This window comes from Myodes glareolus, chromosome 9 (assembly GCF_982192425.1).
Source record: "Myodes glareolus chromosome 9, mMyoGla1.1, whole genome shotgun sequence".
NCBI classification, from domain to species: Eukaryota; Metazoa; Chordata; class Mammalia; order Rodentia; family Cricetidae; genus Myodes; species Myodes glareolus.
In genome coordinates this window covers 78211128-78230673 of record NC_142034.1, presented here as the reverse complement: position 1 = coordinate 78230673, position 19546 = coordinate 78211128, and the positions used below count along the sequence as shown (strand labels likewise).

General features: G+C 43.1%; 1 protein-coding gene across 2 annotated transcripts in view; it reads right to left on the bottom strand.

Annotated features, from left to right (window-relative positions):
- The window catches only part of Itk (IL2 inducible T cell kinase), a 109479-nt gene that overhangs the window by 20986 nt on the left and 68947 nt on the right, over nucleotides 1-19546 (bottom strand). For both annotated transcript variants that reach the window (XM_085694879.2, XM_048435941.3), the window contains exons 4-8: nucleotides 19314-19442; nucleotides 15542-15582; nucleotides 11805-11956; nucleotides 9195-9260; nucleotides 3512-3566 (exon numbers count right to left, since the gene is read on the bottom strand). In XM_085694879.2, the coding sequence (XP_085551005.1) occupies nucleotides 3512-3566; nucleotides 9195-9260; nucleotides 11805-11956; nucleotides 15542-15582; nucleotides 19314-19442 (443 nt within the window). The remainder of the gene's footprint in view (nucleotides 1-3511; nucleotides 3567-9194; nucleotides 9261-11804; nucleotides 11957-15541; nucleotides 15583-19313; nucleotides 19443-19546) is intronic.

Genomic DNA, 19546 nt, shown 5'->3' with positions numbered 1-19546 from the left:
CTTCTCCACTGTTGCTGCTGTAGGTGGCTTTTGGTGAAAGCGCCACGGGCTCTCACTGGAGCTGAAGTAGCTAAGAGTTCTTGAGGAAAGCATGCACCTTACCACACACTTCCTGCAAGGAGCCGAGAGGGTGTCACAGCCACACCGCCATACAAGAGTGTTGCAGGGGGTACTGACTGGTATCATGTTGCCAGATGGGGCTTCACTTCCTCTCAACACACTCAAGATCTCAGTTTGCTTTTTATTGCTTCACTTAGGAAAATACAACGGGAAGAATAGAAAAGACGATTTCAAGAGGTGAAGCATGTGTATGACCCCGGTGGGGTAGGAGGAAATAGTAAGTCATGTACCTTAGATTATCTGTCTAGCTGAAGATATGGTGAGACCGTGCCACTGACTGGCTTTCTGAATGTGGCCCCAGTTTATCAGCCTTTAATACAAAGGTGATGGGCCAGGTGGTCTTTAAAGGGAATTCTAGCTACAGCAGCTTGTAGTATTGATAGTTCCAAATGTTTCTTATTAGAAGTATACATGTCAGTTTCCTCACCTGGAAAATGACCTTTTCAAGGCTATTGGGAGACTTGAACATCAAGCCCAGAACAGTTCCTGGATGTGGATGGACTATTAGGGTTATTAGTTCCCATTATTACCACATGCTGGGCGTAGCATCTGTTGGAAGCATGAATTACATTGTCTTCATCTGAGACATGTTTTGGTGTGTGCGTCTTTCTGTCCATAGGATTTGAAGGTGACTTTATAAAAGGTAAACTCAAAGCGAAAGTATGTTATTGTCAGAGACAGGCTGATGCTTTGTGGTCTTGTCATGCCCAAGAATGCTTTAAGAATGTCTCTAACATATATCTTTCATTCTGTGTGTGTGTGTGTGGGGGGTCTTTCCTCAAAACAAACCCGTTATTCAGTCAACACTGCATCTTTCTTTGATGGCATCTTGGAGGCACAGGTAAACCTAGGTTCGGCTCCTGTCTAAAGTGAGATGCTGCCTTTGGCATGAAGATAGTTATGGAATACCTGTTCACAAGGAATCGGTCCTCTCTCTAGATGGGCTAAGGCTGGGGGAAAGGCTGAGTTTGAAGACCGAGTGCAGACAGAACCACTGGAGAAGTGACATTACACCTTAATGTTTGACCAAGAGGAGAAACAATTCCATCTCATGGCTAGGCAGGGGACTGGATTATTAAAGAAGGTGTCAGCTGAAGACCTGAGAGAACACGCAGGAGATTCTTTCCCATGCTCCTAATCACTTGAGTGGCCCCTGGAGAGGGTCTGACTGGATAGGACTGGAGTTCAGAAGTTTTATTTTGGGAGGGGGTGTTGATGTTTTATTTTATTTTTTTATGTTTATGAGCATGCTCTTGCATGAGTTTCTATACAGAAGCCCACAGAGGCCCTGTGACCAGTCATACGGGGGCTGGGAATTGAACCTGGATCTTCTGCAAGGACAGGAAGTATCCTTAGCCATCGAGTCATGTCTTTAGGCCTGAGTTTGTATTTCTAAGTTTCCCCAAGGATATGTGTGATCAGCTAAGTTCCTAGATATGGATACTAGCTTAAAAACACAGAGCAAGCATTCGGTGAACTCACTGATGCAGCAAGTAGCTTCTGAGTAACTACTTTGTCCTAGATACAGTTTGGGGTAGCGAAGCACAGTAGGGACAAAATAAAATGGAGAAATATAGATACACACATATGCACATGCCAATCATATACATACTCTATAACGTGGACGCTTTAGTTAATAACAGGGAAATGAACATAACACACTTCTTCCGAGTCAGATACTTGATAGACAAGAAGACGGAGTACAGTGGGGGAACAACACTGTTGAGTCAGAAAGCAAGCACATAGAAAAATAAAGAACACCTTATCCCATTCTAACTAAAGCAGGGAGGGGCCCTCTGAAATTTGCCTTCACACTTCCCTAAGAAGGAAGAGAGAATTTGGTAAGTGTATTTAATGTATTAGCAAGAAAGAATGTCTCAACTGCATGGGCAAGCAAATATGTCTAAATACCTCAAAAAATACTGCTCAACCACAGGATTGCTTCTGTTTGTTATTAATGTGGGCTGCTTAAAGCACTCCACTGCCTTTGCTACGGATGCGGCAGGATGTAATGAAAATGCCCTCGTTTAAACAGCACAATGCAGGGACTTAGTCGTGTGCTCATTGTAGCTAGTTCTTATGACTCAAGTTTTACTGTTTATCAGTATTACAGGCCGAGGAATGAGATGAGCTGGCATCCTAAACCCATCAAGAAAATATATGAGCCGGGCGGTGGTGACGCACCCTTTTAATCCCAGCACTTGGGATGCAGAGACAGGTGAATCTCTGTGAGTTTGGGGTCAGTTTGATCTACAAAGTGAGTTCCAGGACAGCCAAGGCCACACAGAGAAACCTGGCCTTAAAAAAAAATGGTTTCTGAGAATTGCTTTTGGAAGTCCTGTTTCTGCAGATCTACCATGGAATCTTAGAATCTGTATTTTTTGTTACATTTATTTATTGTGTGTGTGGCGAGGGGGGGGGAATGTATGTACCATGATATGCATGTGGCGGTCAGAGGACAACTGTGGGAGTCAGGTCTTTCTCTCCACCATTCAGGTCCTGGGTACTGAGCTCAGGTTGTTGGTCTTGATGGCAAGATCCTATACCCATTAAGGCATCCCACAGCCCCCTTGAGAATCTGCACTTTAAACACCTGTAGCATGAGGTCTGTTGGGAACCGCAGGAAATGGTTAATTGATGAGAACCAAGAAGAAACAAGCATCCAGGAAGGACTCAGCTCAGGTCTCCCCCCTCCCCCCGCCCCAGAGAGGGGAACGCTTTCCAACTCGCTGATCTGGGTCTCCCTTCCTCTTGCCTCTAACTCTCCACTGAACCTTGGCTGCCAGTGGGGCCCAGGTGCAATGGCAGTGACTGTGTGTGCAGGGTCAGGAGCGCACAGGGGTAGCATCCATGGGGGTAACAGGTCATTGGCACCCGGACATACTCCGATGCTCAATTTGTCCTTACTGACAAATAGGGTGCAGAAGGCAGAGGAGAAATCCCTACAGCCACCTGCTCAGTTGATGGCAGAACAGAGGTACCCATCCCACCCATTATGTTCCTTTCTTCTCATCCTTCTTTCCCTGAACTCTGAGATCCCAGGGAGAGGTCGGTCCCTCTGCCAGACTGCATGGTCTCGGACAAGACACTGTGGGTGAAAACTGTCCGATTCCTGTAAACTACAGCCCCTTCAGGCAGTAGCTGATCCTCAGACAAGGCAAAGCGGGGCAGCCCTGAGGCCACTCTGAGCCAAGTCACTTGGCGGCAACTGTTCGCAGAGACCTGCTGCCTCCCCAAGTTTCCTCTCCTGTGCCTTCTGACACTGATAGTCCTCAGACATGAAAGCCTTTGTAGGTCAACTCAGGAATCTACGACAGCAGCAGAACCACAGCATGGCTGGAAACCGTACAACCGCACATTTATAGTCCGTAGACAGATGAAGGAGACTCACCGTGTCCAAGAGAAGCTTTTCGGCTTTGTCTCGGCTGATGTTTTTATTGTACCACCTGGAAGCCAAAAACAAGTCGTGTGTCATGTGTCACAGCTTGCAAACTCCATCGCTTATTTATAAAAGATGACGCTGGAAAATCACGTGTTGGTTCTCTGTTTCTACCAGCGCTTTCAAACTCAAAAGGAACGCCATGATCATTTCCAGGAGAATTTTAAAAAAAAAATGAAGCAAGAGTTGGCATAATACGGGTAACTGTTAAAGTGGAGCTTCAGGGTTTGCTTTCTATTGTGCTTTCTACTTTCATCAAAGTGGGAAAATTTCCATGATAGTGCTGCAGGAAACATTCACCTCCCCCATTTCATACGTCAGCGGCTGTAAGTAGGAGGGTGTTAGGCAGTCATAAAAAAAAGTTAATAGTGATTTGCAAGTTTAGCAAGTATCTTTCCAAAACAGTTGCCATATTTTCTTCTTAAGGCTGGACCTCCAGACTTTGCAAAGGTTGTGTAATTGATGAATGTAATTAATAAACGGCAAAAAAGGAATAATTTTTAAGAATGAAGTTTTGCATGTTCTTAATGCTGAGACCTATCCTGACCATCCTAACAGCTTAGAGAAGAGAAAAGTGTGGTTGGGGGAGAAGGGACCCCTCAGGGTTAAAGAGAAGAAGGACAGGAAATGGCCCTGCATTCAATGTCCACACATCTGTGCACATGCAGGACAGTCTGTAGACCGTGTGGAAATGCACACATGCAAGTCAGTCAATAGTCCCGCTTGAAGTGCAAACTGACCATGTCTCTCTTTCAGCCCCCTTCCTTGCCCATCCCTTCTCATTCTAGCAATTAATGGTAGTTTAAAGTATCCAATTGAATTATTGCAACCACAGATAAGATACAAAGAAGCCCAATATGAACAAAAGACTCAGAGTTGTAACATTCATGCTCCCTAGCACTTGGACAGTAATTCCCTAGAAGCCAGAAGGACATTGGTAAAAGAAGCCCACAGGGTGGTCTCATTTCTGGGCCAGAAAGCTTGCAATAAAAGTAGAATGATCATTCGTTCACAATTTGTTTTGGAAATTAATAAATCAAGGAGAGGCTCTAGGTGGGGAAGGAATAGTATCTATGAGACTTGTTTGGCTACTTGAGGGTATCAAAGAATAAGAGACGCAGGGGATTCCCTTGAGCTTTAAAAACACGGTATGGGAGCTGGGCAGTGGTGACACGCGGTGGTGGCGCACACCTTTAATCCAAGCACTCAGGAGGCAGAGGCAGGAGGACCTCTGTGAGTTCAAGGCCAGCCTGGTGTACAAGAGCTAGTTCCAGAACAGGCACCAAAACTACACAAGAAACCCTGTCTTTAAAAAACAACAAACAACAACAAAACAAACAAGCAAAAACATAGTATGGCTGAGCAGACTGTACACCTCACGGGCTCCCAAAGATAAGCTGACAGATAGCAAGCATGCTTTGTCCCATCCAAGCTCCAAGCAATGTGTATGGGTTACTAGATCTGCGCATCTAAAGTGTGAAACAAGTTGGGTGTCAGCGGACAATAGTGTCCCTGTCCTAGAAAGAGGTCTACTCATATGCATGGGGAGTGAAGAGGAATGTCTGCAATACGGTGTTTTGGCTGCCTCTGTCTTGTCTACCCCTTCCTTTACCAGAGGAGGGAAACAGAGCTCACATAGGGTGCATAGCCTCTCTCGTACAGTTTTGCTATTTTGTGATTTCAGTTGCCCACAGTCAACCCACAGTCCCAGAAAATGCTAAATGGACAATTCTAGAAATTAACTACCATAAGTTATGAGTAGCATGATAGAATCTCATGGTGATCATCTAGGCTATAAGTCATCCAAGAGACAGCATACCTCCTATATACACTATCTATCAGTCATTTGGTAGCTGTGTGGGTTACCAGATAGACTGCCACAATATCACTGTGTCTGTGTTCAAGTGACTCTTAACACTATGCAAGAGTAGTTATGAGAGCAACTTTGTGATAGTATTTTAAGTGCTATTTCATCACTAGACATTGGTGTTAATCTCTCAATGTATCCAGTTTAAAATAAACCCTAACACAGGCTGTATATAGAGGGAAACACACAGTATATACTGAGTTCAGAACTACCTGCAATGGAACACACCCCAGGAATAGTAGACTACTGCAACCTGTCCAAAGTCCTGCCTCTAAACCAAGGCAGGAACCCTGAATGCAGCTATGCTACTAACCTAGGATTCTCTTACCACATGGTATATATTTGAGTTATTATGCAAAACTCACCTGCAAGTAGTAAACATTAAGTTAAAGAATAAAAAGTCTGGATAGCTTTTCTATGTCTAGCTATATATTAAATAGCAGAATGTTTTCTTATGTCATATTATTTTCTAGCTGGGATTCCATAACCCAGGAAATGTAAGCTGGCAGTGCATGGTACAAACTGGTACATAGACCCTATGGTTTTAATTAAGAAAATAACTTAAAATTCCTTTAAGACAGAGATATACATTTTTCACTTGCCCCCAGAGTTCCATTAGTTCTCTTATGCTTTTTATTTTATTGAGGCTTTGAACTTGCTTCTTGAATTGTAAACAAAGGGATTTTGGTCAAATGCCAAAACGAACACAGTTATTCAGCCAAGTCGTCATTTGAAATAACGAATTTTTTCCTCCAAAGGCATTGACTATAAAACGATTATTTCAGCTAAGTATCTCCCTCTCATCTGTTTCATCTCAGCACAAACATTCTTGGAAAGGATGAATCATCTCTCAGCTCAGGGAAGGGCTATTCGCACATATTTGATCAAAGTATCGAGAGACACTCTTAAGAAGATGAGAGCACTTGGTTACCAGAATCTACTCAGATTGCAAAAAACATGACATTGGCCAAATTGAGCTAGCAAGAATCCTAATGGGTCAGTGGAAGTTCTGGTGACCTTACACTCTTCTTCTATGGTATTACATAGTTAGTGAGTACCAATTTATTTATTATTTTTTATTTTGGGAGAGGCTTTATTTCATCTTCAGGTTACACTCATCAAGGCAGGACCTCCAGGGAGGAGTTTGAAGTGGAAACAACAGAGGAATGCTTATTCCCAGGTTCATAGTTAGCTATCTTGTTTTCCTCTCTTTTATTTTTGAGATTATAATTTAACTTCTCGCCTACCCCTTCCTGATCTGTTTCGAATTCAAAGCCTCTTTTGTAACTAATTGTTATTGTACTGAATCCTAATTATAATCCATTAGATCTGTATAATGCTACCTGTATATATGTTTCCAGGATTGACCGTTTAGCATTGGACAACGAATTGTTGGTTCTTCACTCAGTTGCCTGTGGCTCTCTGGGTAGGGCTGAGGCCTTGTGGGGCTCTCCCCATCTAGTTTGGCATGTTCGTTGCTGTCATCCTTCCTTGTCCAGCTCACAGTTGTGTGGGTAGGACTTTATGGGTGTAGCTTCTGACATTGTTAGGAGACACAATCTCAAAGCAAACTTCCAAATTCTCTAGCTCTTACAGTCTTTCTGCCCATTTCCTACAATATTCCCTGAACCGTAGGTAGGGGAGTGTTTTGTAGATGTACCCACTGGGCCTGGGCTCGGCAACTCTGCATTTTGGGGCAGTAAGATGGCTCAGCTAGTAAAAGCAATTGCTGAGACAGTTCAATCATGGGAACCTAGAGGAGGAAGGAGAAAACCAACTCCTGAAAGTTGTCCTCTGGCCTTCACACATCCTTCACGGCACATGCACATGCAAGCACACTCTCACATACATACAATAATAATAAAATTTAAAAAATTTCAAACTTATATAAAAGTTAAAAAAACAGTATAAAGGAACTCCCATTGACCCTTTTTCTAGATGAATTAGTGGCTGAAAGTTTATATATTAACTATTCTCTCTAGATAAGTTAGGCATATGGATGGGTATATTTAGTTATTATATTGATTTATTATTGTGTGTGCGTGTGTGTGTATGGTGTATGCACATGCATGTGTGAGGTCAGAGGACAACTTTGTGGAGGGAGCTAGTTCTCTTCTTTCACTTTATGAACAATTGGGAATCAAACTCAGGGCATCAGTGCACAGCAAGCCCTTTACGCGAGCTCTCCCAGAAGCCCTACTTTATTTTTTCAGTATACTTGAGAATAGACTTTTACATCTAAGTATTCAGTGATCTGTTCACTATCTTATCAATATCAATTCAATAATGAATTTTAGTATTTCTATAAATTGTCTAATGGCAGACCTTATCAAAACTGTATTGCTTTCCCCAAGACTGTATTAGTAGCAAAACACTTTCATGGCCATTTATTTTACAGAATATTTCTGAATTTGGACTTGGTTCTGTATCCTCATGTTTTGGAACAGGGATAATGGGCGATATTTTAGAGCCATTTTGAGATGAGGGTTGATCATAAGATGGGGGTCTACCAGTTATCACCATCTTGTACTTACAACTGATTTAGGAAGGGATTACTTTGAGCCTATAAAAAACCCTCTATTATATTTACTACATCTCACTCCTTGGTTGGGACATTCATTGGCTTTGCCAGAACTAATACTTAAGAGTTACAAACGGTGGTTTTCAAGCTTTGCCAGCCTCCTACACCTATTAGGAGGCATTCTCCTAAGAAACAGCTTTGTCTCATTGATTTAGTTACTTACAATCAATCTATTTATTATGGATTATTATGTCATTCAGTGAGTTACAGTCCACTACTATCCTTATTTATTTTGATACTGAAATTTCCCCAGTCTGGTCAGTGAAGCTTTAGAACACTCACTTCTGTGATAAAATCACTGAAATAATTTTTTAAAAAATACTAATTCTTTACTTCTTAGTGCGACAAGACATCCCAAGCTCATCTTATTCCTTCCTTGACTCAACCAAGGAATCTTCATGCCCCACTGCCTCCAGAAGTCATGGTTCTCTTTTGTGGGGATGCCATTCAGAAGCAAGATCAAAGTGGCAGCTATAGATCTCCAGCCTCCGAGCTAGGGAGCACACACGCACAGTGGGTACTTTGTACACTCTATCGAATTTTACCAAACAAACACTTAACTTTTCCACTAAAATTGAGCCCATAAACTTTTCTCCTAAGTGATGGTTTACTGATAAACATAGCACAGCCTAAGCAGATACTACCTGTGGGTTTTAATGTTGTCCTGATATTGGCACTATTGTGTTTAATTATGTTTTAAGTCAGTTGATATTTTATCCAATATTTATAGGAATTTGCTTTCTCAAGTGACCAAAACTTGGGATTCTCATTAAAAGATTTCTCTTCTACAGAATATTTTCAAGACCCCAAGAACCATTCCTTAATAAAAGGGGAGTGTAGTACACTGTCCACACTCCTTTTTTTTCTCCATTTGGGTTAAACAGTCAGAGAATAGAATAAAACAAATTTTTTTTTAAAAAAAAGGAATTTGGGGAAACTTTTATAGTCAACCAGTAGCTTGACCTAGGGAAAAAACTATAGTACCATAGTTCTCAAAAAACTAGCCGAAGCAGGGTGTGCTGGCACACATCCTTAACCCCATCACTTAGGATGCAGAGGTGGGCCAATCTCTGAGCTTTAGGTTAGCCTGGCTTCCATAGTGAATTTCAGATCAACCTGGGCTACACAATAAGATCCTGTTTTCATAAACAAACAAATAAGTAAATGATTCAAAAAAAGGCTCTTACTCATAGGTTTCAAGGTTATTTGGAGATTTTTCCACCAGGTAACTGCTTGGTGCATATCCTTCATGCCTGTAAAAAGGAAAACAAGTGTTCAGACTTGCAGAGAAGTGATTTTTACATTTTGACTTAATAGATTTAATCCACTAAAGTCATTTAAGAGTGGGAAGTCTCACATTATTAGGCACTTGTGATAAAACATATAAAAATTTTGGGGTAGACCAGCTGATTAAAGTGACAAAGGTAAGCTCAGTTGAGAGCAACACACTCCCCCGCAGAATACAAACTGCAGTAAAGAAGTGGCCATTTACTTTAAAGGCTCCGATTGCTGTTCTCATCATGAAATTTCCTCTACTGGAAAAAATATCTTTCAATCTTTATTTTCTACAATTAATTTTTGTGATAATCAATATTTTTCCACTTTATGCCATCATTTTCCAGTAAGGGAGTAAAAGTAAAGTCAGACATAAGAACCCAACTTTCCAACCACAGGTCCCTAAAGACCATTCCCAGTTAGTGCTGATCACTTTTCAGTTTAAGACCTTCCTAGCTGAGCATCTTCAGAGAAAGAACCATGAGATCAAGGATATAGTCAAGCTGAGCAGAGAGTCCACGCCTGTGATCTTAGGACTCAGGAGGCTGAAGCAGGAGGATAGCTGTGAATGTGAGGCCAGCCTCGGTTACACAGTGAGCTCCAGGCCAGCCTGCAGTACAGTGTAAGACCCTGCATAAGATCAAAAAAAATGGTCAAGGTCAAGCTGGATTCCAAGGCCAAATGTCACATTTGAGCTGGAATTAATAGTATAGAAATGGAAAAAAAACCATGACAAAAAGCTAATAAGCATTATCAACATTTTTTACATTGTGTATAGCTTTGTAGATCTTGAAGCTACTTTATGGTCACCCCTCAGCACCAGAAAGCAGGTAAAGAGCTCCTTCAACTCTTTTAGCTCCCAATTTATTTTTTGTTTTTTTGTTTATTTTCCCTTTCCTGAGACAGGGTTTTTCTGTGTAACAGTCCTGGATGTCCTGGAACTCACTTGGTAGACCATGCTGGCCTCAAACTCACTGAGATCTGCCTGTCTCTGGCTTCCAAGTGCTGGGATTAATGTCACGTGCCACCACCGCCTGTCGGCTTCCAGTTCTTATGAGTGAAATGAATGATTTAAGCTTGATTCCATCTAAAATATCTCCAGATTCTACCAAAGTACAAGAAGATGAACAAAAATAGACTCTTCCCCCAGCCTTCCGAAGCTTAATACTCGTCAGCATTGACTCCGCTATGTCCTGTTGGGGAGTATGCTAATTTGGTAATATTTTCGTAGAAATTATCTGCTAAAATTAAAACATCATATACTCTGACTTAACATTTCCATAGTTATAACTGATATATATGTGTGCATATATGTACACATCCCAAAGCTTGTCATGTTACATAAACATTATCAGGTTTGTTCAAAATAACAGAGAATGGCTACTGAAATAGCTCAGTGATTAAGAGCACTTCTTGTTCTTGCAGAGGGCCTAGGTTTGACTCCTAGAAGCACCAACATGGTAGTTCACAACCATCTGTAGCTCCAGTTTGAGGGGATTCAGTGTCTTCTTCTGATACCTGTAGCTGTCAATCACACACATAGTACACATATATACATCGAGGCAGAACACTCACATGTTAAAAAGAGGTGAGTTTGTAATTATTGATATGAAAAGATTTCTAAGAGGTATGATACAAAGATAAAGGCAAAGAACAGAATGAATCATTTGAGCAAAATACACAAAATTCACTTGTTATGACCAATTCTTGTGTCTAGGCACATACGGAAGTATTAGCAGTGATTATGGAGTTGATGGCTTTTCATGTATGCTTCTTTCTACAGTGAGTTTACTTTCTAAATTTCTTTTCTTGCTTCATTGCAGAGGACTGAATCAAGGGCATCATGCATGGCATACACACTTAGATGGTTTTTATATTTAGAAAAAATGAAATATTGACATGGGGTAGTGATGCTTCAGTACTAGAAGATATTCTTTTTCTAGTTTCAAAATAAAAATTTCATAATATTAACATTTGACATTAATATATAAGAACATTGGTCATGGTAATTGTTTTAGATTAGAGAAGGGCTCATGAGATGTTTTTCATTCAAAACCCCAGAGTAGATCATTAGTACTGTAGAACCTTGTTGTCTCTATGTATCATTTAATGATTGCTTTCATAATGAATTCTCTGGTGCCATCTGAGACTTTCTAACATAACTGATTCTCTCTGCCATCTTGATATACCTTTTTTCCCCCACTTACTTCACAATGTGATGTATTTAAAAACTTAAGAACATCACAGAGCAAGTTGCCAAGCCCCCAAACTGTTAATCCAGTGGAAATCCAAGGGCTTTTAGATGGGTCGAGGACAGGGAAGGGTTAAGATGGGACAGGGAGTAAGTATGGCAAGTGGAAGCCTCTCTGCTACTTTGGAGAAGAGAAATGGCCAGCTCTCTCCTCTCTCCCTTCCACTGTGCTTAGCTCTGCTTTCCTAACACAACCTCAGGGCAGCTGAAGGACATGGGTGTTCCTCCCCATATTTGCTCCGTTCCCACAGCAGCCATGCACTTGTCTTACCCGTTCTTGTCTTGAACCCTCCACCAGTGGATCTCGGAGCTGTCCAGCAGGTAGTACTCCTCATTGCACTGCAGTGCGAGCTCCTGGGGGTCATTGGGTTGGTAGTCGTACAAGGCAATAACCACGGTTTCTTCAGGCTCCGGAAGTGACCGCTTGGGAAGAGACAACAAAACCAAACAGGGCTATAAGAAAGGGGTGAGTCCCTGGGGTTCTGGGTTTAGACTAGGTCAACATACCAGCTCCCTTCATCCTCTGGGGCCATTTGTGGAGACAGCTGCCTTCCTCAAGTCGGTACTCTTTATGAGTTAGAATTATGGGGCTGACAGATGCAAACAGCAGTCATACGTACCTCTGTCATTCTGTGAGGTAAATTCTGATCCTGGTAATCCCAAGAAGTCATGTACTTTTCATAGACAACTACTGGTTTCTATATTGGCTTATTTGATTTGTGGGCCTACCCAGATACATCTAATTAGACGCTACCAGGGCTGGAATTCCCTCAAGAGCCCATTTTGCCAATGCTTTCATTTAGAATGTGGAATGAGATCCCAAGGCAGGGAATGGACATAGCCAGCTCCCAGAGAGTTCAGCTCAATGCTCCCTCTACAGTAACACAGGGCTCCTTTCTTCCTTTTGCAGAAACCTTGACCTATGCCTCTGTCCCACACTGTGGTGGTTTTAATAAGGATGGCCCCTACAGACTGATGTGTTTGAATGCTTGGTCCATAGGGAGTGACACTATTAGGAAGTGTGGCCTTGTTGGAGTAAGTGTGTCACTGTTGGGGCAGACTTTGAGGTCTCTTATGTTCAAGCTACACCCAGTATGGCTGAGAGTGTCTCCTGCTTCCTGCAGATCAAGATGTAGAACTCTTAGCTCCTTCTCCAGCACCATGTCTGCCTGCATGCTGCCATGCTTCCCACCAGAATGACAATGGACTAAACCTATGAAACTGTAAGCCATCCCCAATTAAATACTTCCCTTTATAAGAGTGGCAGTGGTCATGCCATCTTTTCACAGCGATAGAAACGCTAAGACACATATCGCATTTCACTTAGGATGAGATCTTAATGACATGAAGAACAGCTAGCTCATAAGGCAAACAACCTCCAGAGGTCAAGATGAGCACACCTGAGACTGAGTGACAGATTTGGGAACAAAGTAAACATGGAAAAAGACTGAGCTGTTGGCTGGAAGGTGAGGTAGTGTTGGGGAGTCATAAATTCTCTGAGTACACTGAAGTCTGGGTATTTATAGAGCTTGAAATAGGTGGTGGGTTGGGTCCTCCAGACAGCCAAGCATCTGTGGACCTGAGGCTTTGCAGAGAACTAACGGATGGAGAAACTGTGTTCAAGGCACCAGAAGAAGGGACAGAAGTGACATGCTACTCATGTTACTGTAGGTCCAACTCCCCACTTGACCCTTAAAGGAAAAGGGTTGGCACAGAGGTTTAGACAACGGTGATACATTTCTACAGGGGTTATGTAGAGCACATAGTGGGATACTCAGGTGGTACCAAGTTTGTGGGGTACCACAGGTATCTAATAGGTGAGTGCCAAGAATACAAAATGTTCTGCAATATCTCATAGACTTTCCAGCTTCTGAGAGTCCTAATAGACAATCACATGGTGAAAACCCTGCAATAAGTATGATATACAAGAGGCCTCTGTTGCACAATGAACAGCTCATTTTATGAGTTTTATGATACAGGTCTTCAGAAGACCTGAAAGCAAGATGGGTTTCCCAGGAGTGCACTACCTGTGCACTGAGGGTGCTTACCCTTGTTTTAATTTAGAATTCTTTTCGGAATTGCTCACCATTTTGGAAAATCGTATCACTCATGGACTCACTAGAGCTGAGCCATCAATAAGACATTCCTGTATCTATCGCACTTGAGTTGACAGTTTCAATGGATTCCATCTATGGGGCTTGGCCATTGTTTTTTTTTTGTTGTTTGTTTGTTTGTTTGCTTTTTTTGTCACACCCATGATTCCATATTGACATTTAGGAATGTAGGTTATTCTGTTTTTTTCCTGTTTTCACTATTACAATGAGCATACTTACTGATTCTCTTAAGAAGTATGTTTACATAAATTGTGTTATTTAAGATTTTAAAAATATTTTTCTTTTTCTTTATGCATGTGTTGTGTGTCTCTGTGTGTGCATGACATATGGGTGGTTAGTGCCCTCGGAAGCCAGGAGAAAGCATTGAATCCCTTGGAACTGGAGTTTCAGGCAGCTGCTTGTGAGTAACCCAGTATGTGTGTGGGAACACAATTTGAGTCCTTTGGAAGAGCAGTCATTGCTCTTTACTGCTGAGCCATCTCTGCAGCCCCTACTTACGAATCATCCCCCCGCTCCCCCATGGCAACAGAAGGTTCTTTACAAAATATTTCTCATAAAAAGGGGGCATTAGGTCTGAGGTGGTAGAGAATCACCAAATTAAATCAAGGCTTGGCATTTGTAGAAACAGATGGCCAACAGGCACAAGAAGGGTTCGCTGAGGCTCCAGGTGCAAAGAGGAGGCTTGGAGATGAGGGACCCATTTGTTGGTCTCTCTATGTACTGCATGGTTAAGAACAGTTCTGGGCCTTGGGAGCTCTCCTGGCTGTAGGTGGGCAGAGCCCCACTATGCTGAAAGACTTTATAGGCCAGGCAGCAGTGGCAAGAAAAGGGCTCCTTGACTGGGTGCCAAGGAGAAGGGCACAGGCAGACACATTTATGTGACTCCTTAGGAAGCCCCTCTGGGTTAACCAGGAGAAGCCTGACAGGAGGGGATGAGCTCTGTGGATGAGAGAACCAAGAATAACTGGTTCTGGCCATCTGGACATGGTCTCATTTGCATCCACAGGATAGAAAGGCCAAGGGTACAGGTTCCTCTGACCATGGGTATCTTCCATCTTGACTAACAACAGCTACCCTGTCCCTCTGGAGGGTAACTCCACAGTCTTCCTCAAGTAGAGCAAGTCCTGGTTAGCCTTAACTGTCAACATAAAAGAAACTAAAAATTATCTCTGAAGAGAATCTCAATTGAGCAACTGCCTAGCTCAGACTGGCTTATGGGCATGTCTTTGGGGGACTGTCTTGTTGTAATTGATGTTGGAGGGCTCAGCTCACTGTGGGCAGCATCATTCCCTAGGCAGGTATCCCCGGAAAGACCTCGAGACTCCTTGGTACTTGGCTTGCTAAGTTTAAAAGCAAGGATAAAATTATAACTATTCAAAGTGGGTAGAAGACACAATTTTATCATAAATAGCAAATGTGCGGAAGTGCTTTGGAGTATAGAAAGAATTATCAGGTGTTTGTCTCTGGAGTGCTATATGTTGAAGCATAAAGACAGCTTGGTAGCAGTGCTTGTAGACTGGGTATAGGACCTGAGTGATCCTCTGAGTGAAGAGACCCACTAAACGAACATTTTTCAACCCATGGGTTGCAACCCCGGCCAAATGACTTGCTTACAGGGGTCACAAATCAGATAGATATCAACATTACGATTCCTAACAGTAGAAAACCTACAGTTATGAAGTAGCAACAAAAACAATTTTATGTTTGGGGGTCACCACAACATAAGGAACTGTATTGAAGGGTCACAGCATTAGGAAGGTTGAGAACCACTGCACTGACCAGCCCCCAAACCCCATGTGTTAAATATACCCAATTGCAACTGTCTACGAGATGCACACATATCTGAGAAACAGGGAGGTCACAGGCTTACCGCACGCAAGCCCACCTCACTTACCCTGTTGTCTTCAGGAGTAGGAGGAAGAGGCTTCTTTGAAGCTGAAACAGGAAAAAGAGAAAAGGATGAGCATGAAACCCCAGGCTTTCAGAGAAAAGGGGCCCAAGGAGAGGAGCGCAGAAAAGAGACAGAAGGAGATGACGAAATACAGACACCGGCATCAGCCTTGCCAGAACTTGTCTTTCATCTCTGGCACTTGCTAGTTTCCAATTTCCCTTTCTAGAAGATACTAGAGACTTCCAGAAGCCAGTATTTTAGGATTTCCTTCTGTCTCCCCTGGCTGGGAAGGGGCCAAGATTTGGGCTCTTCTCTGCAGGTAGAAAGACTTCCAAGAATACATATGTCACCTTCTGAGCTCAGGAGTGGGAATGTGTGACTCAGAGAGTGACTCACTGCCTTCCTGATGCCACCGTGGGTTTGATGGGGTGGGAGAGCCTTGTGCTTTCTGAGTGGGCTGAGGTCTGCTTTTAGTTGCCTTGAGGCATTTAGATACATATTCTCCATGTCTCCCTTCAAACTCACCTCTCCTTCAAAATCAGTCTCTCTCTCTCATTTCTTTTTTAAACAATTTTTTAAATACAATCTTTTCTCATTTTACATAGCTATCCCCATTACCACTCCCTCCCCTTCTCCCACCTCGCCCTCCCCCCTCCCCCATCCACTCCTCAGAAAGGCTTCCCATGGCAGTCAACAGAGTCTGAGTCTTCACTTTGAGGTAAGACCAAGACCCTCCCCCCTATAACTAGGTTGAGCAAGGTATCCTTCCAAAGCTAGTAGGCTCCAAGACACCAGTTCAAACACTAGGGATAATTCCTGGTCCCGCTGCCAGTGGTCCCACAGGCTACCAAAGATTCACAACTGTCTCTAATACTCAGTGGGCCTAGTTTGGTCCTATGCATCTCCAGGGTCAGTGAGCTCTCACTAGCTCAGGTCAGCTGTTTCTGTGGGTATCACCATCATGGTCTTGACCCTTTTGCTCATTCTCTCTCATTTCTTTGTGTCTTTGTATCTCCTCTTGCCTCTTTTATCTCTTCTTATCCTTCTCTGCTTCCTTTATCTTCATCTCAATCTCTCAGTTGATCTATAGACCATGTTCCTTATATCACTGGCCAGGCCTAGAAGCTGTGGATACCAAATTTGTGTGCATGTGTGTGTGGGGGGGGCATGGACATGTATAAAAGTTTCAATTAAGTACAATGAACTCCTTAAGCACTGGAGATAAGAGAATGGCCTGTACAGGGCGGCTAGAAGGTTTTCATCCCTACATGTGGTAGAGTTGAAAATATCCCATATCATGGATATGGTAGATAAGGTTCATATGTGGACACCAGAGCCCAATCCCATGCTGGCTCCCTGAGCAAGGATAGGTTGGAATATTGCTTGTGTAAACAGTAAACAGATGAAGAAGTCATACACAATCAGAACTCTAGCTTCTGGGCTGAGGTTATTATAAGTTAGTGGTAGATCACTTGTATGAAAGAGCTCCAGGTTTAATCACTAGTCACACACACACACACACACACACACACACAGACATACACACACAGACATACACACACAGACAAGTCTGGTTTCTATTTAGCATGGGACCTGGACCAGCAAACTGGATTGACCCTAGCATCACCAGAATGAGCCCCTTCTTTGCCAGGCCATCTTGTGACTGGTCACTTTCTCTTTCTCTGGTGATCTTGTTCTATTTTCCCTTATTCTTTCTGTGTTTAATGTGGGAATAGGATGTAGTTAGGACTGGCTATGGTGGCTAGGTCATTTTCTCTCGGGTATTTTGCTGTTTCTTAGGTGCTGCAGTATCGCAGACTTGGCTGTTTTCATCACAAATAAGACAATCTAATGGACACGGTTACCATTTACTGAGAGCTCATTAAGGGTTGGCAATGCGCTAAGAGCTTTCTACTACCCTGATGAGTCTTCAAACAGTCACTTGAAGTAGTTGCCTATTATTCTATCCATTTAGGAAGAAATTACCTGAGATGCTCAGAGAGGTTAAGGAGTTCATAAAGTTATGCAACAAGAAAAGAATGTGTTGGGATCTTTTATTTTTTTAATTCCAAAGCTCTATGCTCACAGACCTTGCACTGTTGATGTACTCAATACAAGAAATTCTCAGAGCCTTTACCCCAGGAAAATGATGTGTTGTGTGCACGGTGAAGTATGCTTCCCCAAACTCCTTGCAATCCTGCCCAAAACTATGGTGAGTGACGCTACCTAAGTCAGAAGAGACGGCAGTAGGTTGGTGTGCAAATGCAAAGTTATCAGCCGAACGGTTGCACCTCACATGCATGGCCATGGCTGAGAGCTGTCCAGTTACTGGGGTCAGCATGGAAGGGCAGGTAAATATCTGCCCTTTCAAAGGGTAGTCACATCGAGTTACTCAATCACTCCGAACACCTCAATCACATGCCTCAGGGTGAGAGAAAGCCCGCGAACCCTGCTGAGGGGCATTGCAACCTACATGGGGAAAACTGCAAAATGGAAGCAGATTCGAAGGGGAATGGGTGAGGGATTACATCATCTTAGGGTTCTGGGGCCTCTTGTACCACTTTAGAAGTGAGGACATTAGGGTCCCAGGTTGCTAGGTGACTCCTACAAGGGTTCACCGAAGGGTATTGGTATGGATCAGAGATCAGCTCTGCTTCTGGAGAGGCCTCCTCTCAGGAGCCAGGCATCCTGCCAACCCCAAAGGAGATTCACATCATCAAACTTCTGTTCTCTCTGCGCAGATACAGCCAGCAGGACCACCAGCACTAAAGTGTGGGCGCCGTCCTCCACGATGCTAAACATCATTCGTGTAGGCCAGCAGACCGACGACCTTGATTCTTTCTTTTCCAAGTGCGAGGTGAGAAGCCGTGGTTGCTAAAATGGCTGTGAGAGGCTGTGACTCAGGAAGCCATGGAAAACCCAACTGTGTGTTATATCCGCCTTGTGTCAGGACAGTAAAACCACAGGATGAGAAATGGTGTCTGCGGTAGGAGAGGCTGAGAGATGAGAACGCTGGACGTAAGACATTCATTGCACCCCTTCCTCACTGTGTGACCTTGAACTACTCGAGGCCGTCCAGCACTAGAGCTACGGTTTACTGGAGGGGTCCCCAAGTCACCATGACATCAGATACAAATGAACACACGGTCCAGTCCCCAGAACTGGGTTTTTGTTGGGAAAACCAAGAATAAACTTTTTTTTTAAACTTTGCATTTTTTAGACTATGGATTCCTTTTCTCTGAGACTGAGCAGGTCAAGTTCAAGTCTGAAGACCAGGCAAGAAGAAGCCAGAGTTAAAATTAAGAGAAGTTTTCTCTCTCCCTCAAGCTTTAGGAGTTGAATTCATATAGTTAGACATAGGCATGGGGTGACGTCACTAAAAGAAATAATGAAATATTGTGTATTTAGGGATGTCTCCATAATTTAAGATCTAAGACCACTCAGACTTCCCGACAGGCTCCTGCAGTACTTCCCAGCTTGCACTGCGGTCTACCAGTGCCCCATGGAGCTCGTTAACATGCACATTCTCATCCAGTAGACTGGGCGGGGCCAGATATATTTTTTTTAATATTTATGACTAGCTTCCAGATAGTTATAGGTGACCAAGGATCACACTTCAAATGCATGAGCTATGACATGGAAAGGCATGGAAGGGATGGTAAATAGAGGTGCCCCAATGAAAACTCTGGAAATAGAGAATTTCGCCTTTGTTCTCTGAACCCCCATTGATAGAAAGCTGGGATGGTTCTTTCTTGTCTCTTTCCCAAAGTCTTACCGTTCTTGGTCGGGTCATAGGGGGCACAGCCTACTGCAAGTTTCTCCAGCTGGGTGCAGCACCTCCACCGCCCATCCATCCAGAAATTCGGGTGATACTTGGACACCAGGCTGTTGTTATTCCTCGTTTCTGAAAGAAGTTGATACCAACAGACAGCTCATTTCTAGACCAGTTGATTGAGCACTACCAATCTTTTAACTCACTAAGACGGGACCCTGGGGCAGGCGGCTCCT